Source organism: Lygodium microphyllum, chromosome 13 (assembly GCF_053477565.2).
Source record: "Lygodium microphyllum isolate KBCC chromosome 13, Lygodium_microphyllum_v1.1.10, whole genome shotgun sequence".
NCBI lineage: Eukaryota > Viridiplantae > Streptophyta > Polypodiopsida > Schizaeales > Lygodiaceae > Lygodium > Lygodium microphyllum.
Window position 1 is genome coordinate 111,991,185 of NC_141147.1, and position 22,643 is coordinate 112,013,827.

At 41.0% G+C, this 22,643-nt stretch overlaps 1 protein-coding gene across 7 annotated transcripts in view; it reads left to right on the forward strand.

Moving 5' to 3' along the window:
• The first annotated feature begins 10,081 nt into the window (after positions 1 to 10,081).
• LOC148027064 (uncharacterized) overlaps positions 10,082 to 22,643 on the forward strand; it is a 110,873-nt gene continuing 98,311 nt past the window's right edge. For all 7 annotated transcript variants that reach the window (XM_087691597.1, XM_087691599.1, XM_087691596.1 and 4 more), the window contains exons 1-2: positions 10,082 to 10,702; positions 18,187 to 18,244. In XM_087691597.1, coding sequence (XP_087547723.1) covers positions 10,311 to 10,702; positions 18,187 to 18,244 — 450 coding nt within the window. In that variant the 5' untranslated portion in view covers positions 10,082 to 10,310. The remainder of the gene's footprint in view (positions 10,703 to 18,186; positions 18,245 to 22,643) is intronic.

Sequence of the window (22,643 nt, forward strand, 5' to 3'; positions counted from 1 at the left end):
CATGTATGATACTATCACAAATAGACTATTCGATTCATGAGCTACTAATGAGAGGGAGCCAAAGGTAGAAATGAAATCTTTAAAGGAGAGCTTAGACACAAAAGAGAGCTCTTAGTAATGTAACCCATTTGATAACTTGGAACCTAATAGGTAGCCTAGTTGGAACTTTTTCACCTTGTATTGACACAACATCATCTTAGTTGTGCACTAAAATTGCAATATCATTTGGCACTATATTGAAAAGTTTGCTATGTGACTTGGTGGCTTCCGATTATCTATTGTGTAAATACACACATACAATTGTTTGCTTTTACTATAAAAACATTTGTGGAAATTCTCATTGAAAGAAATAAGAAAGTTGAGGGTTGAATATGCCTTCCAACTAAGAGACTAATGAATTTGTGTGCTTGTGCTATACATGCATGTAGGATAATTGAAGTTTTTGTTACTAATACACAATCTCTTTGTCTATAGCAATTAGATTCATCAATAATGTTTTTATACAATTCCACCCACCTTGATTGTTTGAGTTGCTAGTTGCATTAATGTTTTTTTTAACAACATACTACCAATTTTTCTCTACTATAACATACGATAACTATTGGTGGTAATCTAGAATCTACATCAAGGCATTTCCAAGAACTTCATCCAATCTTCCAAATCTCCGAGGATGATGAAGTAGCATCAACCAAGAAGAATCCATCATGCTCACCTCCAATAACGATATTGCATGTTTAATTGAGCCTAATTCTTTTGAAATATTTATCATGGAGGTGTCAGAGTTGGGTCCTGGCATGGATGTGTTTCTAGTAGGCACTAAGATTGAGGCCCTCTTTGTAGTAGAGCTTTGTCATGTCCTTGATTGAGCTTTGTCATGGATGAAAAGGGCTGGTTAGATTGAACACGTCATAAGACAAACAAGATAATGAGATGCAAAGTAGTATGCTACACGATGAGAATGCACATGTAGCAGGTGCTAGTTGGATACTGTCCCTCGCGGGAAAATTGTTCACTTACCCAAGTGCCCTTTACAAAGATGATGAAATCATGAAATGCAAAGGACAAGATACAACATGGGGAGGCCAATATTGAATAAAATGTTGAATCCTATAGGATACCAACAAGGGTAGGAACCCCCCTCTCAACCCCAGGTTTCGATGTCTAAGGAGGAAGAGAAGTGTGATTTCAAATGGCACTGAAAGAATAAAGAATGAAGTAATAGTGGATAGACGCCCACCACCTATAGTGTATAAGTGTGTGAGTACTGTCAATGTAGTAATACATGGTCGATTAGGCACAGGCGCCTTTACCCCCAACAACCATCCAATAAATATCAAGAGAACATGTACATGTCACAATTGAGTCCCACTGTCTCACTGTGATAATCAACTGCATAAACCAAATGCTCTATAGTATATCAAAGTGCCAATGTGGCTCAATACATAAAGTCGAGTAGCTCCCATTAAAGCAAAAGTTGAATGCCAAATGAGCAAGCAAAGCTCAAAACATCATGTGAATGACATCCAAATATCCAAGATCCATAGAGCATACATTCGAAAGCATCAGTCCCAATATAGTCTTCAAGCATGTAACTACATAAGCCACTAAAGCAACCAAGGCTTAAACCACAATCAATATGTATATTACCAAGCTCAAAATCGAAGCTCAAGAGTGTACCATAGCATATTTGAGTGCATAAGTATCAATACATGTATGTGAAACACCTAAATGGTGTTCAAGAGCAATAGGCATTTCATTCCTTCAGAAAAGCTTGTTGTCTATTATAGTAGTGTAATCGAAGACCAAAAGCATTCCAAGACATGTCTCAAGTATCCCCAAGTGTCAGCTAACATTCGGACATCAATACCAAGCTCATAAAGCATCAAATGGACCAAATCAGTCCCAAAAGCATAACCATATCATCCAAGCATCAAAATAGCATTCCCAAAGCATCAAACATGCATTATGGAATTTACCGTTTGCTATCCAAACTAGAATAGTTATGTTCTGTGTGAAACAGAAAATAGAAAACGGCATAGAACCAATTTTGTAAGTGCCTAGATTTGTAGCTCTCATTGCACTCTTCGTTTCTAGCTATAGGACACCTAAATTCGATACCGTATGCAAAAGTTATGACCAAAATATAATAGTGATGTTACGTTACCATAGCTGTCTAGGACTTTAACATCATGCTCTCTACTCAAAATGGGTAAAATGGCTGCTCCTCAACTCAATAAGCACTTAACAAGGCTCAACTAAGCCTTGGTAAGCTCTTCAACGAGTGTGAAGCAAGCTAGAACAAGCTAAAAGAAGAAAAGACTCAATCCATATCTCGAGAGAAAGAATAAATGGCTGCCATGAAACCTTGAGAAGCTTTGAATCTTGGTTGAAGCAAAGGAAGAGGAAGCTCCTCAAATGGTTGGCTCTGATACCAATTATTGAAGGGAGTGAGCTCGAAGTGGAAGCACATGCGTGGAAGGAAGAGCTATGGTGGAAGGAGAGAGAGAGAGAGAGAGGGAGGATGTGGGAACTCCAACTATCGAAATAATATGTGACTAGCCTTCTCTTTATTCAAATGTCACTAAAATAATAAAGAATAAAGTGACAGTGATGGGCACCCACCACCTGCAGTGCAATGGTGTGCGAGTGTATTGTCAGTGTGTGTAGTAAAACACAAAAAGTTAGGTACATGTGCCTTTACCCCCAACATCCCTTAGGCTTGGGTTGATGGAGAGACCACGCATGTGAACCATCATGGCTCTTGTTGGGGCTCATTATTTCAACAAGGATATCCAAGGAAGTAAGGTTGGTGACATGATAACCTCGATAGTATGATGTGACATACATACCCAATGCAACACATGCCATGACTTAGTCCTTAGCACACTAGAGAGAGAGAGAGAGAGAAGCACAAATGTATAACCTTGTGTATAACAAGAGGATACAAAAAACAAAGTAGGAGGATGCAACATTGTGAGGGATGATAGTGGCATATGTGGGTGATGGTGAGCAATAGAGCATGTGTGTTGCATAGGCTTTTCCTTTGGAAAACTAAGGCATCGCTCTCAAGCACCCTTATTGTATGGGTGGACACTTAATCATATCATGACATCATAATTGGATGCAACCATCCTCCACTTCATGCAATAAAATGATGGAACAACTTGCATGTGAATCTATGAGATGATGAGCCACATCAACATGATGTTTGATCGTAATTGCTTGAAAGTAAACCATGGGAATCCAATGATATGTACATTTGATCACATGCAACACTTTCCTCCCCTTTGTCCTTTAGAGATTATTTTGACAAGCCGGTTCCCTCTCCCCCCCTCCCCTCCCTCCCTCAAATCTAACTTCAAAAGCTTTGGCAACTTAGACTAGTACAATGTTGAATGCACAAAAATATAATGTATGGGGATGTGGCACTTAGTAATATATATGGAGCGAAAGACTAACATTAATAGGATCAAGCCTAGAATATGTCTCCAATAAAACCTTATGAGACAATTTCTCAAAGATAAACATATTTAATAGTGATTTCTATTCATGTTGAGCTTATACGTGGCATGGATATTATCTTCACACACTGAGCCAATAACATCACATAAAATTGACGATCCATAAACTATATTGAGAATTTCTTCTTCTTCTTGTCCCCCCCTCTCTCTCTCTCTCTCTCTCTCTCATAATTAGTAATTAATGACATATATACATAATTATATATGTATAATATATTAGTTTAATTATAATTACACATATTTTTCGTAATAGCTAATATACATATTAATATCTAACCAATTACATGAATTCATTAGTAATTAAAGTATGCATATTACAATTATCATTACTACAAATAACACATGAAAGATAAGTATACATAATAAATATTAGTAAAAACTATAATATATTAATTAACATTATAGATTATAGTTATTTATTAATGTATAAACATAACACATAATACATACATATGTTAACTTATATGTGTGTGTGTGTGTGTATAATGATTATAATTGATTCAGATAATGAATTAATTATGATTACACATAATGATTAAGTGTTAATATGTAATATAAATATTAGCTATATATATACATATTAAAATTATATTAAATATATTTTACATAATAATAGTTATTAATTAATAATTAATACATAGTCAATGTGTATGTGTGTGTGTATGAATTACATACACACGCATGCACACACACATGCATGCATGCATGCATGCATGTATGTATGTATGTATTTGTGTGGTCTTGTAAATATGTGTCCTCTCATCTCTCTCTCTCTCTCTCTCTCTCTCTCTCATAATTTTAAATTTCTCTCCTTCTTTTTCTTCCTATTGTATCTCATTTTTCTTCATCTCATATGTGTGTATGAGTGCACATGTGTATATATATATGTGTGTATGCATATGTTTATGTGCATTATATATATATATCTATACGCGCGCGCACACACACACACACACACAAAATTATATTCAATAATAACATATTTGTATTGATTATAAGCATAATTTACATAATAATAGTTAATGATTAATACGTAATCGATGTATATGTGTGCATATGGGTATATGTGTATATGAATGATGCACATGTACACACATATTTTTTTCTTTTTGTCTATTCTCATTTTTTATACACTTTATTTGTGTGTGTGTACACACACATATGTATCTACTTTTGTGGTCTTGTAAATATGTATCCTCTCTCTCCCTCTCATCTTTTTTTTTTCTTTCCTTCATTTTTCTTTCTACGGTATCTCATCTATCTTCATCTCATATGTGTGCATGTGTATGCGTGTGTGCGTGCATGTGTGTGTATTTATATATGGATGTGTGTGCCTATATATGTGTCTATTTTATAAGTACATGTTTTATAAGTGTGTATCCATTCTCTCTCTCTCTCTCTCTCTCCATTTTTTCTCTCACTCATATATATTTACGTGTATATGAACGTGTTTGCACTATATATTTGCGTATGTGTTTGCACATATGTATGCACATATACATGCATATGTATGCATATACTGTTCATATCTATTTATAATCTATATGTATTTATGTTTGGTTTTTAAGTATGTATATATTGCATGAACATGTTCGATCATTAAAATTATTATTCTATCTCATAATATTCAAAAAAGAAATTTAACTCTTTTTTTTACAGTGTATGTGTATTTGTGGATATTTTTAGAGTATGTACACATTGCATGTACATGTTTAACCATTAAAATATCATATCATTTCACATATCTAATTAAAAAGAAATCCTCTGAGAGCAAGAGAGAGAAAGAGCCACAATAACTTTTCAAAAACTCACATTTCCCTTGTCCATAATCATATACATATTCAATTGAGAGAGAGAGAGAGAGAGAGAGAGAGAGAGAGAGAGAGAGAGAGAGAGAGAGAGAGAGAGAGAGAGAGAGAGAGAGAGAGAGAGAGAGAGAGAGAGAGAGATTGATTGAGTGAGAAAATGATAGAAAAGTAATATAACCCCCACTCATCCTTCTAAAAAAGCCATATTTATTTCTTTAATGCCAAACTCCTCCTTGTGCCAGATAGGCTTAGGAGCCTTCTAGTTAGTTTGGGATCCCCAAGGCAAAGCTTTTAATAATATATAGAATAGATAATGCGTCTTATAGCTGCCTCATGATAGAGTATTTTTGTGGGATGAACTTGTCTTACAATACATCTTACAACTATCACACAATAGATATTATTTTGATGTGACAAACTTGTCTTTTCACCATTTAAAATGGCAAGGCCAAAATGTGGACAATGTGAGATTTCGGGTTCCACAATCGGGTGGACAACTAATCGTGAAAATTTGACAAGGAATGAGTGAATGATACATGAGATTTCACATTTTACATTTGGGCGGATGGGTAACCTTGAAAATTTGATGAGGAATGATGATTTCTATACGGGCTAACCAATTATTTTGGTGGCAAGAAACCCATGTCCAAAAAGATGTTCATGCTTTAAAACCAATACAAGGTCTCACTTTATAGCAATATACTCGACTAGAGCTTGGAACGATAATGCTTTTGGACATTGGGTAAAGAATACTTACCACTAAGCTACGCGACCAAGTGTGAAAGATTTGTCGAAGTCTTAACTTAGCCTGGCGGACATAGATCTTCAAGTATCTTTTGTTCACCTCCCTAGTTTGAAATGGGCCTTAGGACTGAGGGTTACACCTGGCATTAGTAGGGGGAGTGAACGACAATAGTGGGGGCTATGGGGTTATCCAAACCCCTACTCACCGTGCTACACCTAAGAAAAAGTAGGGTGCTATTGCATGGTTAAGTGATGATAACCAATCAACAACTAGCATATTCCCTGCAAATGTCTCATTGTCCAATCGCAATTGATTGTCAATATTTTAAACAATGGGGCCAGCCCTTGTGTTGCTCGTCGTCATCTGCCAAGCGCCACCATAAGGAAGTGTAGCACGTTGTTATATATCTCTTTGCCCCTACTTAGCTGGCACGACCCGGTTGTTAGTAAATACCTTGGCTCAAGGAATAAGGGAGCTTTAAAAAGAGTTGAATTAAACAATGACGAAAGCAAAGTCTAGTATCATCTTACTACTATATTATTTTTGTTGTAGGTTCAGAAAGCTCCGAACCTCCAGAGGGCTTCCTGAACCTACCCCTTTTTCCAAACCTCCCTCCCCTCTCCTCTCCTCTCTCTCACGTGTAATCTCTCCCCTCCCATCTCCTCTCTCTCATGTGTAATTTCTCCTTTTCTCTTCCCCCTCCCCTTTTTAATTAAAAGCCCCTTTCCCCCCTCCTCACACACACACACACACACACACACTTCTCCCCTCTCCCCCTCTCTCTCATGTGTAGGGCCTAGGTTCTCTCTCTCTCTCTCTCTCTCTCTCTCTCTCTCTCTCACACACACACACACACACACACACACACACACACACACACACACACACACACACACACATCATGCAGATATTATTCAGCTACACACAGTGAGGACATGGGTGTTACTACTCAAGGATCTGGGAAAGAAGGTGGCCATCTACCGAGAGCACCTCCTACGCCTCACACCTGACGACTTCATTATACGCCCAAGATACATGGATGTACACCTGTCCCATGGGGTCTGAAGTGCCATTGGGCAACTCTGTACGTCATCACACCAACTACAGATTGAGACAGGCAGATACGGAGTGGAATCTCTCCCACGAGAGCTAGAGACAGAAAAACTTTACATATGTAGATGCCCGGTGTACTACGAGATCAAAGGCCGCTTCCACTGTCTCTTCAAGGAGGGATTCGGACCACTCTCCCAAATACTAGACTTCCTCGACTAGAAATGCCTCGGGCTCTTCCTCATGGAGCTACGCCGACATAGGGACCACCTTCTACAAGTATGGGACCCAACAGCCGGGAAGACGCAACAACGCATCCTCCAAGAGTTCTACAGACCCTCGACCACCCCCTCTACAACGGGGACTATAGCCAACCGACCAGTGGCCCCACCTTGAGGAGTCACCTTGGATAGAGCTACAGAGAAAGGCAGAGCTCACCGTCCACACCCAGTAGGCCTATGCCCCCACAGGAGACATCAGCTACAGATACAATGGATACTACAACGCCATTGGGGAACCATTAGATTGTATCGAGTATGTATACCATTTTGTACCTACTCACCGAGTTCACCATAACACCAGATAGTAGCTTTACTGGGACTTGGAAAACTTCCCAAACATTTTGTATGTAACCTTTTGGTCTCATAGGCCAACTTGGCCTTTTGTAGACATCAATATAACTTTTTTTCTTTCTTTCTCTCTCTTAAAATCAAAAGTTTATCTCACTCACACACTCTCTCTTAGATTAACCTTTTTAATTTAAACTTCCCTTTTTATTAAATATATTTAAAAACTTTTTTTAATTAAAGTTTTTAAGACAGTTTTTCACACACTTTGAGAGGGAGATAGAAGAAGAAGAAGAAGAAAGAGAAAGAGACAGAGAGAGGGAAATAGAAAACAAAATAGTCTTTTTTAAATCAAATATTTTTTGATATAGTTTTTGACTTAGAGAGAGAGATGGAGAGGAAATATATAATTTGAAAGAGAAAGAAAATAGGGGAAGAGAAAGGGAAAGAGAAAAATAGAGAGAAAAGAAAAAAACTTTAAAGAGAAAGAGAGAGTAAAAGAAAAATAAGGAGAGATTGAGACAAAGAGAACAAAAAAGAAAGAAGAGAGAGAGGGAGAAAGAAAAAAGAAAAAGAGAAGAAAGAGGGGGGAGAAGAAAAGGGGGAAGAGAAATAGAGAGAAGAAAATGAGAGAGAGAAAAGAAGAAGAGAGAGAATTATAGAGAGAGGAAATATAAATTTAAAAGAAAGAGAAAAGAAAAAAATTTAAGGAGAGAATGAAGAGAGAGAATTTAAAAAAAAGAAAAAAGGGGAGAGAGAAGGAAAAGAGATGAGAGAGGGGGAGAGAGAAGAAAAGAGGGGGAAGAGAGAGAGAGAATATAAAATTTAAAAGAGAAAAAAAAAGAGAAAGGGGAGGAGAAAACAAGGGGGCAGAGAGAGAATAAAAGGAGAGAGAAAGGTGAAGAAGAGAGAGAATATGGATATAAAGAGAGAAATATATAGGAAAAAGATAAAATTTACATAAAGGGATGAAAAAAAGAAAAATTAAGAGAAAGAGGAAGAGAAGAAAAAGGGGCGGAGAGAGAGAGAGAGAGAGAGAGAGAGAGAGAGAGAGAGAGAGAGGAGAAAAAGAGAGAATTATATATAAGAATTTACATACTTTAAGAGAGATTGAAGGGGGAAAGAAACTGAAAGAAGAAAAAGAGAGATAGAAAGAGAAGGAACATGGAGAGAGAATTATAAAGAGAGGAAAGATAAAATTTAAAAAGAGAGAGAGAAAAGAAAGAGATGAGAGAAAAAGGGAGAAAAGTTAAAATTTATAAGAGAGAGAGAGAGAGAGAAAGAGAGATTTAAAAAGAAAATAAAAAGAGAAAGAAGAAGAAAAAAAGAAAAAAGAGGAGAGGGAGAGAGAGAAAAGAGAGAACAAAAGAAAAGAAAGAACATGGAGAGGAGAAAAATAAATTAAGGCCGGTTACACACAAAAAAAGGGCCGCCCACTTTTTAAACTTTGACCAATCAAAACACTTATTTAAAGGTTGGCGTCCGCAGTCCTTTACACACTGGAGAGGACATGACCTGTTGTTTACCTGTTAAACAGGTGAACTCCCCGCCCACTTTTGGACGGGGAGTCTCCCCTGCCCACTTTGTAAAGTGGCGAACAAGGGTGTACTTTTTGCATTTGCAACCAATCAAAAGATTTATAAGTTTATTCTTTTTTATTTTTTTACAAACTGTGTCCCTTTGGTGTGTAAAGGTATGACGCCCATGTTTGTGCCCAAATTCAGAAAGTGCATGCCCACACTCTGGGCGGGGGTTGGCCGTCCATTACTTGGTGAAGAAGAGAGAGAATATGAATATAAAGAGAGAAATATATAGGAAAAAGATAAAATTTACATAAAGGGATGAAAAAAAAAATTAAGAGAAAGGGGAAGAGAAGAAAAGGGGGCGGAGAGAGAGAGAGAGAGGAGAAAAAGAGAGAGAATTATATATAAGAATTTACATACTTTAAGAGAGATTGAAGGGGGAAAGAAACTGAAAGAAGAAAAAAAGAGATAGAAAGAGAAGGAACATGGAGAGAGAATTATAAAGAGAGGAAAGATAAAATTTAAAAAGAGAGAGAGAAAAGAAAGAGATGAGAGAAAAAGAGAGAGAAAATTTAAAATTTATAAGAGAGAGATTTAAAAAGAAAATAAAAAGAGAAAGAAGAAGAAAAAAAGAAAAAAGAGGAGAGGGAGAGAGAGAAAAGAGAGAACGAAAGAAAAGAAAGAACATGGAGAGGAGAAAAATAAACTAAAATAAAAAGGAGAGAATGAGAAAGAATTAAACATAGGGAATTGGGGAGGAGAGAGAGAGAGGGTAAAGAAAACAATTAGAGCGACCTGCTGGCCTACGAATGAATAAGGGAGTTTTAAAAATAGTTAAATTAAACAAGGACGAAAGCGAAGAAACACGAAAGGAAGGTGACAAACGTTCTTGCCGTTCACCAGCGAGCTGAGTAGCAGTCGAGCAGTATGCCGTAATTTGTGTGTATTCGCCGCCCTAGCATTCCCATTCCCATTCCCATTCCCATTCCCATTCCCAGTAGCGGGGGCCGCAAGCTAGGCTTGATCGCAGACGGCCATGCCATCGCGCGCTTCCTGATTACTTGTCCTCTGGACAAGCAACAACGCCCACCTGGCCGATGCGGGCTGGACGATCGCATGCTGAGAAGACGGTTGCCCCCACTGCCAAATTAGGTCTTCGGGCAGGATTCGGAGGACGGTCTTTCTCAAGTTCCAGTGCCAAGTCAGGTTTCCGGGCCGGCGGCCTGGGAGGAGAGCCATTCCCAAAGCCTTGGGAACAGGACGAAGGCCAGGTCTGCAAGACGGCCGCTCATCATGACCAACTGCTCTGCCTGCGGCAGGCTTTGAATGACAAGGAGCTGCAGCTTGGGGAGCTCCGGTCGCACTACAACGGCTTGCTTGCTAGATCTGCAGAAGCACGCAAGAGCTGGGAGAAATCCATCAAGGTGAAGGAGCTCGCCATCCGGGAACTGCAACAGGCGCTTGCAGAGCGAGACGAAGCTCTGACGAGGTTCATCCATTCGTTCTTCTTACTAAATTTTTGTTCATCATGATCTCTGCCATAACGAAACTTCATTTACGAGGGACTGTGTGGCATCAGATACTGCCAAGTTGGTTTTCGGATCCATCAGAGGAGATTAGATGCTAGGCTCTACTCAGCTGGCTGGTCAAGCCGTTTAAACGCCAAGAACGTTTGCCACCTTGCCCAATGCCTACCCCACCAACGCGTGCTTCATGAGAGGCCCTGCGTTCAGGTTGAGAGAATCCCGCCATCTGTTACGGGAAAAAAGAACTTTAGCCAATTCTCCTATCGATTTATTAACATCTCCAGCCTTCGCATTTGCCTTCCTCTTCTTATTAATCCCTGCAGCCATTCATTGAAAAATGTCACCTGACGCCCTTTCTCTCACTCTACCTTGGAAGTATGAACCATTTTGTTTATTTCTTTTATATTTAACTTGGAAGTACAAGCACAACCACTTAAATTATATGCTTAGTCCTTGCACTTTCGCAGAACAACGTTTGACTTTACGTCCACATGATTACTACTACTTTAGTTACATGCTTAGTCCTTGCATTTTCACCTAACAACATTTGCTTGACCGCTTTAATCTTGTGATTAACCCTTAAAGTTTCACCTAACGACATTTGCTTGATCTATTGTTGTGAAGGATTTCAAACTCAAAATGCCAACTTTGGAAATTCAAAAATTAAGTCAATTAAGTATCCACATTTAATATAATGACTTGGGGACATGCGTTTCAATCCCCGCATTTTATTTCTTTTTTTGATGCATGCAAAAGATCAAATTCCGTTTTGAGATACATACGAGCCTCTCCATAGTTGTGACAAAGGTATGCTATGGTGGGAGAAGAATGAGACGTAACGGAACGCTTTCCCGTTACCAAGTTTTGCATCTAGTTTCCACACGCGCGCACACACAAACACACACACACACACACACACACACTCTCTCTCTCTCTCTCTCTCTCTCTCTCTCTCTCTCTCTCTCTCAAAAATTTTCTTTAGGGTAAAGGGGTCGGTAGTGTGGAAGCTACTGACAACCTACCCTCAAAATCTACTAGGAATTTCTGTTTCCTTGCCAAATGTATAGATTATATGTGTGCTCCAATATAGGGATTATGATAAAGAAATCTAAGCATTCATGATGTAGTCTTTGTGGAAGATCGAATTGAAGCACAAATTGCAATTTAAGTTCGGTAGAAAACACCCATTATAGAAGGGCATGTGAGAGCCTCACCAAAACTATGAGAGGGCACTAGTGATGAAGTAGGATATGAACCCTTCTTGTCCAATGAGGAAGCTCACATTTGTAACATATAGTATTACACTTATAAGCCATTCCATCCCTCATTAAACTATTTCCTATAGGCTTATACCTTAAAACTTTACATCATAGCTTACATCCTTAAAGCCTTACATACCTCTACACCAAACCTTGCGTATATGCCACAATGTGCACCTTACATGCCTCTATACCATAGGTTACACCCTTTTAGTCTTACATAACTCTGCAACATCCCTTACATATGCATGCACCGCAATGTATATCTTATATATCTTTACAGCTTCAAACCACAATATAGAAAGAGTTTTAACAACATCAAGTGGACACATAACAATAATATTTGTGTTTTATGGAAGACCAAAGGTATTGCCAACAATGACTATCAGGCTGTCTATCAAGTAGTACATTTACATATATTCCCTTAGATGTTTGTAGGACCTCCGAGGTTCTATTACAGCTCACAAATCTGTTGCATCCTCAAATCATAAAATGGCTTGATGGAAATCTCCATGTGCTGGCCTATAGTACAATAATGGAGATAAAGAATGATTTTTTGCTGCAGCTATGGCTTGAAGCATCCGCCAACGTCCTCTACTCTCTTTCGATCAAAAACACCACCTTAGGCCACCTAGATCGAGACTTTCAGAAGCCTTATCAGTCGTTGCAAAAGCCCTTCTTACCAAGTGGGAGTCCCTATCAGGTTTGGCTGAGAGAGAGAGAGAAAGAAAGGCAACGCTTGGCATGAGGCTACGAATGTGGCTTATTACATTGAGCCTTGCACATGAGATCAACCTTAGCGCCCATATTGGACTTCCCCAAATCGATGATGATCAGTTATGTAGAATATGGCCTAGAAGCTGTGGTGTGCTATGGATATGAGTTGATCAAAAGCAGAGTGCTACGAGCGAGAGAGAGAGAGAGGGAGAGAGAGAAGAGCGTGATGGTGCACAAAGCGGGAAGGCTGAGAGAGAGATCGGGGTTTACTTTTCATTCCGCCCAATATGCAACCACTTGGTCGCGGTTGGACAGAATGTATATCATGCAGGGGGATGATTTTCTTCCCGAGATGCTGGAGATGAAGGTCTTGCAGCAATATGCGTTGTCGGACCATTTCCCCCTCCAGCTTGAGATGCGGGCACAATCTATTGGACCTTTTATGCAGTTGTTGGATAGGCTCCCTTTACGCTTCAACTCCTCTTATTTGAAGCATCCAATTTTTCAGGGCTATATGCAGCAATTGATTGAGAGGTTCTTATTGGACTTCGCCTCTGAGGGCTTGGCTTCATTTGCACGCCTGCTCTCTAATGTGCAGCGGGTTGCTCGGCAGTATGGGATTCATTATGCCTCTCTTTGTCGCCGACGTCGACATACAGCAGAGGACTTATTGGCTTTGGTCCGTTCCTTGGTCCTGGACTCCCCAGATGATGATTTTCTGCTGTCATTGGAGAGGCGTTTGGCCCATCTTATTCAAGTGTTTCGCTTGAAATCTTATCAGCAGGCCAAGCTGCATAACTTGACTGACACATTGCAAGATAGTGCCTGCCAGTCTCATAAGTTCTTTCGCGCCTTGCATGCTTCTCCGGCTCGCGAAAATATGACTCGACTCCAGGATTCGGAAGGTCGCATGGTCACTGATCCGCAGACCATTATCAATATATGCAGAAATTATTTTATGGATCTTCTTGGTTCTTCTCCCTTGCCTTCTAGCCAGGTTACGCATGCCCGCTCGGTCTTCTATTATCTGGTCCGCCAGCAGGTTCCATTTGATATGCAAGCCACTTTGGAGGCGGATATTTGCGAAGAGGAGGTTATGGATGTTTTGTTGCACCTGCCTAAGGATAAAAGTCCTGGTTGGGATGGTCTCACTAATGAATTTTTTGAGCACTCGGCCGCGCAGTCGGTAAAGCCATTGATGGTCATGTTTCAGCAGGTTTGGGAAACAGGGGTCATGACTTCCTCATGGAAAGAAGGCCTTATCAAACTGATTCCAAAGGTCCCTTCGCCGTCAAAGCTGCAACACTGGAGACCAATTTCTTTGATGGGCGCGATGTATAAAATCTTCTCCAAAGTGCTGGCAAATCGGCTTCACAAGCACCTTCCAGCTATTGTGCATCCTCTCCAATATGGTTTCATTAAGGGCCGCAACATTCTGTATAATATCTTAAATGTGCAAATGGCTATTGACTATGCGCGGCACTCCAGTCAGCAAGTGGTATTGATTCAATTGGACCTGGAAAAGGCGTTTGACTGTGTGGACTGGTCTTTTATTGCAGATCTCATGTCTGCTATGGGCTTTGGTATCCGGATGTCCCGATTGATCTACACCATTAGTACTGCGGCTTCTTCAAGAGTTATGCTCAATGGTGGGGTTACAGAGCCATTTGTCCTTGCACGCTCGGTCCGATAGGGTTGCCCTTTGAGTCCTCTCTTCTTTGCCCTGGCGACTCATCCGGTCCTTTCAATGTTATCCTCCATGGCGGCTTCTGCTCAGCTGGCAGGGTTGTCTCTTCCTTTGGGGCAGCACTTCATTAGCCAATCTTTGGTTGATGACTCCTTTATGATTCTGCAGGCGGACAGGGACAACATTCGAAAGGCATTAGATGTTTGGACGCTCTTTGGTCAGGCCTCTGGTCTTCGCATCAATGCCTTTAAGTCAGCCATTCTCAGTTGCACGGAGCCTGATTTACAGTAATTAGGTTGGCAGAGCCAGGTGGTTTCCCGTGGCTCCATTGTTAGGCATCTTGGATACCCATTGGGGGTGGATGTACGGCCAAAGGACCTGCTGGAGTGGATTTCACAAAAACTGGCCGCGAAGTTTATGTATTGGAAGTCACAAGCCTGGCCATTCCATGTCCGCCTCAAAGTGGCTCAGACAATTATACTACCAATGCTAACGTATTTCCTGCCATTACTGCCATGGACGCCTACTACTTTGAAGGCTCTCACTCATTCCATTCGTTTCATGCTATGGAAGAAAGATTCACTACAGGCAGGCATTTCCTGGGTTTCATGGTCACATGCATGTACCCCTAAGCGCATGGGTGGTGGAGCTATTTTGGATGCGGAAACTCATATGCTGGCTCTTCATTGGTCTCTTTTTCGTGCCATGTGTGTGGATCATCACCCGTGGACCATCATAGCCCGTTATTTTCTTGAGGACAGCGGGCTCCGCCAGGGTAACACACGGCTTCGGGCCTCCTGGTGGCATGTCCTTAATGCTGACTCTCGATTTTCCAGTCCCTCTTCCTCTTTGTTACTGCACTTGGTCGGCTCTTGGAAAGTGGTGCTCCAAAAGGCCCGTTGGCATCTTGTAGGGGACCGCTTGCAAACTAACTCATTTCAGCTGGAGTTGTTGGCAGTATCCAGATTACTTTCATGGGAAGATAAACATCAGCTCAGACCAAGATTTAACCGCATGGCCCGTTTGGGTGTGACTTCGATTGCGGATGCTACCCTTGCTACTCGCAATGTCCTCGCATCGTTTCGGACTGCTAGGAGACTTTTCAGGATCCTGCGCGGATACCGTGATTTATGGGGGAAGCTTTCGTCGGAACTTCAGGGTAGGCAACCCTTTCCTGCCCTGGCTGTGGATCGCCCTTGGCAGGACTGGGACCTTGCAGGCCGGTTGAGTCTGGAAAAGGCCTCTACTAATCAGGTGTATCATCTTCTCATTAAAGATCACCAATGGCTGGGTGTGAAAGCTAATACTGTTTGGGGACTGCGGAAATCGCTGTCATGGTGGCAGGCAACGCTGATGGAGGGTTGGCGGAATAAGGCACCTTTCAAATGCAAGGTCTTTCTTTGGCGGGTAATGATTGGTGGTCTTCCTCTTGCCTCGGCCCTTTCCAAGCATCGAATCTCGAATGGCAATTGTTTCTTCTGTACCACTACGGCGGAATCGGCCCGACATCGTTTTCTTTCTTGCCCGCTCGCCAAGAATATCTGGTCACTCTTGTCGCAAATCTGGCGCGCAGTGGTGGGGTCCTCACTGACTCCTTTCGATTGGGTTTTTGTGCGCCCAAAGTATCCCACACCGCCACCGTTACATATGAAGATCTTATTTCCCTTTTTCAGATACTGGGGATGCTGGCACATTTGGACCACGCGCAATGCTTTTCTCTTTGATTCGGCCTCTAATGTACCGAGACATATTGCAAGGCTTAAAGGGCTCTTGCATTGGCAGCTAGATCTCATCAGGCACTCCGACTTGCTCCCTCGGGAGGATTTGCATTCCTGGCATTTGGCAATTGCCTCTGGGTCCTTGCCATGATTGGTGTAACCTTTTTAGTGCATTAGTACGGGGATTTCCCACACGTTGGCCTAGGGCCCTCGTGTCTCTTGTACTCATGTAATCATGTAATCTTGTACTTTTTTCCGTAATTAATACAATTACCTTTTACGAAAAAAAAAGAGAGAGAGAGAGAGAGAGAGAGACGAGGAGGGTGGGAAGAGGTGGAGATTCGGTTAGCATGCATTGAATGCTGCCCCACACGACAATGGCTCGAGCTTGGCTCTTCGGTGGCATCCCCGGGGGTCGGCATCTCGCTTGGAAACGGTAAAGGTTGGAGGGCCCATCTCCTATGTGGCCCCTATGGGGCTTGAAATATAGCCCGAGCTCAACTGGATGGCGGGTTGCAACTTTCCATGATAGAGTGTGATTTTCTTCTTTACAGAAAGGATGCTTTTGTTGTCCATATTAGGACTTGGTTGGGTTACATGTTGCAGACTGATGATTCAAGATGTGTTTGATGGTCCCTGAGGCTTCTGTGATACACTGTTTGAGGAAAAAGAATTTTGGATGCAAGAATTCAATATGTTTGTCTTCTTTTTAATATTCGGTGCATGTAGCCAGGATGAGCGGGTTTGTTAAAGAGAAGGGTGCTAGGCAGGCCACTGAACAGACACAAGATGCACAACACATGGAGGGCACTTAATCCAAAGCACTATAGAATGTGGCGTACAGTTTGCAGGGAATGGGAGGTTTTTGTGAGATAAGTTCTTTGCCCTAATTGGTCATGTGGGACTCGGGTAATGATATACAAGGATGAAACTATCAAAAATGTATATTTGCCAATATAATTTGCTTGTTCCCGCAATTATTAGGATGTAGGTCAACACTCAGCATGTTTTCTCAGATCACTGGCCTCTTGTATCAGAGTTTTTGCATTATCCACAGAGACAATTGGAATAAGTGACCCAGTCTTAAATCAATCTTTTCAGAGCATAAGGTGTTCCATTTGTACATTTTACAACCGTTGGCTCGGCTTGGTTCAGCTGTTTCATTTGAAGGTTTTTGGGCTTGGTACACTCTTCAAGGAAAATTCAACGTTGGCTTGTCCATATGGCTCTCACAATGCATGCTAGTTGGTTTGCAAGAGGTCAGTAAGCAGGGTGGGTTCCCTAACAGATGCTTTATTGACCACAACTGTCAATATCATGCTTTTTATGCTTGATTGCAGCAGAGTCATGCCTGTGAGAATATTGTCCTCCTATGGAATCCATAGGGCACGCTGGTCTCTGATCTCCCTGCAGTCACAGATTTGTGCATGGAGTATCCGAGGTGCTTGGCCTGAGAGAGATGGTTTTTTAATAGGGATTGCTGCTCGCCAATCTTTTTCTGATTTTTAAAGGTTTCAATTCCAAGGATTGTGCCTCTAAGTTACAGGGGGTATCTTTGAGTGAAGTCTAAGTGACAATTCGAAGCCTTGGGTTAACAGGCTTCACTGTCTGTTGACAACACTTATTCATTCCAAACGATACTAGTCCATCAACGGATTCCATATTTTGCATAATGTAATGCGCATATTGGAATAGATTATGCTAAGTCCTCTGCAGTAGCAAGTCCTGATGGTACAACTGGATTCACAACAGTTTGCTGGTTATGTCTATGGCAGTTTATGCCAGCTGTGGATTGTGGCCTACAAACGTTTGGTATTGTCTACACAATAAGTGATAATGGGCAGGAATGATCAAGTTGAATGGTGGCATTAACAGAACCTATTTAAAAGAGAGATTCATGTTTTAAAGTTTAGGATCTAGCAGGTCAGACTTTTTCGACTTTCTAGTGTGTTGATAAGTTAGTATCCAAGATAGCAGGATCAGAAATTGTTATGGTGAAAGAGGTTTATGCTCTTAACTGAGATCTTTGCATCTGAAATTTGAAGGATTTTCTTACATTTTTGCAGACATGAAAAGCTGATTGATGAGACTAGGGGAAGACTAGTTGCTCAAGGGAAGTCAGAGGTATCTCCTACTCATTATGGTTGCTATTCTGGTCTAGTGTTGATGTGTGATGACTTTTTTATTTGTAGGATCTACATTAATTTAATGTTAAGGCTAGAAGTAAAGATAGAGAATTTAATATTTACTAGCTCTCAGGGTGGTAAATTTCTAAAATTTGGATTGCTTATTTTTGTTTGAGTTGATGACACTAGAGTATAAGCAACATGGAGTTCATGATATCCATAGAAGGCATGCTGTTTATTTTGAAATTGTAGCTCCAAAGCTGAGCTAGCGTGGTGGCCTCTGATGGGGCTCTGACGTCTGATATATATGGAGATTTAAGGATTTGGGACCCCTTTATGGATACATATTCTGAAACCGTCCATCAAAGTAAATCAGCAAATTAAATATTCACAAACTAACCCCCACACTGAAGAAATGACACTGATTGGCCCCGGAGCCTAGCACGGCTGTGGTATTTCTTCTTGAAACTTTACTAACGAATGTTTGCCTAGCTAATCAAGGTCTAGGATGAATCTATATGGTGACCAAGTATGCCTTATCCACCAAACAATGCTCCTCTATAAACTCTAATGTCTATTGTTACAAAAAAATTTGTCACTAATCCCTCAGTGCATGATCTTTAAACTCAATCCAGCTTTTCCCTATTGCAAATCTTGCTTTCACCAATAGCGGCCTTTCATGTGACAAAACTGTCTCAAACGGACTCTAACAAGATTAGGTTTTTGGCTGAAATCTCTAATTCATACAGCAGCATAAATTTGCACTTGTATCCAGAATGCATGGTCTTTGAAGTCAGTCTAGCTTTATCTGGTGCATCTGCACACAGTTGCTCTCACCGAGAGTGGCATTTCATGTGACAAAACTGACCCAAACTCATTCTAACAAGTCCCCATAGCTCAAACAGTAATGTCCATAAAACACTGCATGCACACCCAAATGCTACTACATACCACATGCAAAATGTCAAATTCTGCATCAAGCAACCTTTAGTTGCCCTTGGCTTAATCAGTAGAACTCTAATCAGCCCTGATCAGAAAATCCCTAATCATTAGTGAGCAGCAAGTTTCCTTGCCAGAAGAAGAGACGACTTTTCTCTGCAAACCATGGTTTCTTCAAGTTTGCATGCTTGAGAGAGAGAGATAAAGATGAAAAATGGCAAGATTTCCTTTACATCTTTCCATGCAAAAGTCCATGCTGAATTTCATGAAGCTTTAGCTCATTGGTGTAGTTAAAAATTTATTACATAGTGATTAGCTCTTAAAAATCCCCAAAACAATAAATTTCTAAAAGTCTCATTAAATAGGGAGCGGTTCTAGAAAGTTTCTATGTCCCACATGCAAAATAATAATTTGGGAGGATCCTTTTGCATCTATAAATAGATAGGCTACCCACCATTCAGCTCCATCCTTGTGTGCAGGTTTCTCACTCTCACATGCAGATTTCAGCCGTCAGCCACCTTTCCTCTACCATCCAGCCCTTGGCATCTCCATCCTTGTTGATGCCTTGCTGCCTGGGAGCCTCACATTGTTGCATTTCCAGCTGCCAATTGTTGGCTGCACTTTCCTCACCATTGACATCCAGATCAGCTTGCGTTTATAGCTCTAGACTTGGCAATTGTTTGATCTCCATCTAGCGATTGCATTTGAATTTTTCCTGCATTTTGCCACTCGGTGTGGCTGCCCTCTATTGTCTCTTGGGTCTCCTAATGCTTTGGTGATCAACATTTTACTGTTTCTCACACTCTGACATCTTTGACTGGTGGTTACATCACTTAGGATCCATCTCCGGTGGACATAACACCCTGACATTCTTCAGCTCTGCCCTTAAGCATTCTATACGCTCTCACATTCATGCACAACATTCATTCACTTTAGAGTTCTTTTTCTTTTTCTTTCTTTATTTGTGTTTGTTTATGTGTTTGAGTTTTGAGTTCTGTGTTTAGGGTTTTAGTTTTGCACATCATTGTCTAAGTCTTTGTGTCTCAATCGTGGTCATACTTTCTATGTTTCCTTAGTGCAAACTCTAGTGTATCTTCACATGGTATTAAAGCTAATGTTCTGATAAAGGGTATCTTGAGAATATTATGGAGGCTTGGTTTGTGCGAGGTCCCACGATCTCTTATCAGGCTTCTCCATCATCGGAGGCCTTGAGGAGACATTATAGACTCAGTTGTTGGGTTTGACTAACGTCAACGCTTACAAAGGAGTGTTAGTGATTTTCAGTAGGGTACTAGGCCACTTTTTACTCTCTGTACGACAGGTTCCCCTCCCCTCCCCATATTTATTTCTTTTATTTTATGTACCTATGTTACACAGTCTGGCGGGTAGCTCTGGCGGCAGGGTCCACCAGAGCTAGTGGATACGTATGCAAACACATGTAGGGGCAGGGTAGTGCCGAGGCACTACATGTGGCGCAAGGTGCTAGACAGCTAGCGGCAACCCCTGGAGGCAACACACAAAAGTGGCAAATGCTTGTGGCATTGGCAAAAGCAGAGGCACTGCCTACTAGACACTTGTAGTACTGGCCAACGTGCTCGGCTAACTGGAGCTATTTCGGGCGACTAAGAGGTAGCTTTTGACTATTGGTGGCAAACCTCGTGGTGACACAAACTGATGCTACAAACAAAGACAGCAGCTCACCAAGCTGAAGCTCAAGCAGGACAATGGAGTACTAACTAAGTTGAGCTCAACTCTGATACCAACTGTAAGAAGAAAGGACAGATCAAAGCTCAGCTAAGAGTACAGTTCACAATGAGAAGAGAGTGAGTGTGATAGCACAACACCCAATGCAATTATCTAAAGTGTAATGTGCAAGTACAAAGTACAACCCTTAAACCTTAGGGTTGTAAGAGGGTGTTCACACCTGAAGAGCGTAAACTCATGACTTTGGCGCCACCGTTGAGCAGTGCTTCGCCTGCGCAATTGGCCAGCTGAGCCGCCCGCTCAGCCATCTTTGCCGCCAACACCACCACCTCCTTTGCCAAGTCCTCTAGGTTCGCACACTAGGATCGGCTCTACATAACTTGCAGTAGAGGTAGAAAGAAAAATTTATTAATGTTTTATTCAAATTTAGTCCTTTGGAAGGAGCTTTTGCTCGGGCAAACAATCTTTGTTCGTGCACATGTCTGGGACACAATTATTGCAAAGATTTTGTAAATTGTGGGTCAGAAATTTGGGGCTTTTGTTGTGAGCTCAGAGATTGGCAAATGTACATCTGTGATAGTCTGAAATAGACCAATTTCGTGCATTTTGGGACAAGAATTTTTGGGGCTTTTGCATTTTCAGTGCTGTTGAGCATTTGTTACACCTTAGGCATTGTGCATTTCAAATAGTTTTGGACAGAATGTGATTAAATTTGCTAATTACAGCAAAGTACTTGTAATTTCTGGGAATTCTAAGATTTCCAGGTTGGTCCAGTTTGAGATATTACTCTTTTGCCCTCTGATTAGTGACATTTATCATGGCAAACTAGGGAGGTGATGTATTTACATATGTATCGAAGGAGGATAGGTTGGATGGCAACAACCATTCACTCTGGTTCTTTATGATGAAGAATGTACTGATTGCAAAGAATCTTTGGGATTATGTCAGCGGTGAAGAAGTTAGGCTCGGAGTTGTGGCTCTTGCTACTCCTCCTCCAGGAGGACGTGGACAACGGGCAACTCAACTTGTTCAGCCTGCTCCAACTCAGTCACTTCCGTAGAGATCAACAACACAAAAAGCATGGGACACACAGGATGCATAGGCTTTGTCGTTGATTGCATTGATAGTTCAGCGATCTGTCATCGCTTTATCTCTCTTGGAGAGACCTCTTGAGCATATATACGAGGAATGTATTTTGGAAAAAATGCTTGATTTTTCATTTTCCCATGATGTTGCTTTTAGAGAAACTACCAGATTACAACTTGTGTACTCAGATGCATGTCGCCCTATGTAGACAAAATCATTGCGTGGCTGTTACTATTTTATCACTTTCATTGATGAGTTTACTCGTTTTTGCTCGGTCTACTCTTTGGTGAAAAATTCAAAAGTGTATGACACATTTTTGGCTTTTGTAGCACTTGCTGAAAATCAATCAGGTTGCAGGGTAAAGACCCTCCCTTTGGACCAAGGGGGGGAATACATGTCTTCTATGCTGAATTCTTTTTTGAAGTAGAAAGGTATTGTTCATAAGTACACTATTGCTTATACTCCACAGTAGAATGGGGTTACAAAAAGGAAGAATCGGTCACTCATGGAGATGGTTAGATGTATGTTGAAAGCAAAGAGCTTGCCACACAGTTTTTGGATGGAAGCAGTTATGTGTGCTTGCCGTGTCTTGAATAGGTGCCCCACCAATGCATTAAAGAATGTCAGGCCTTTTGAGGCTTGGAATAGCCGGAAACCTTCTGTCGGTC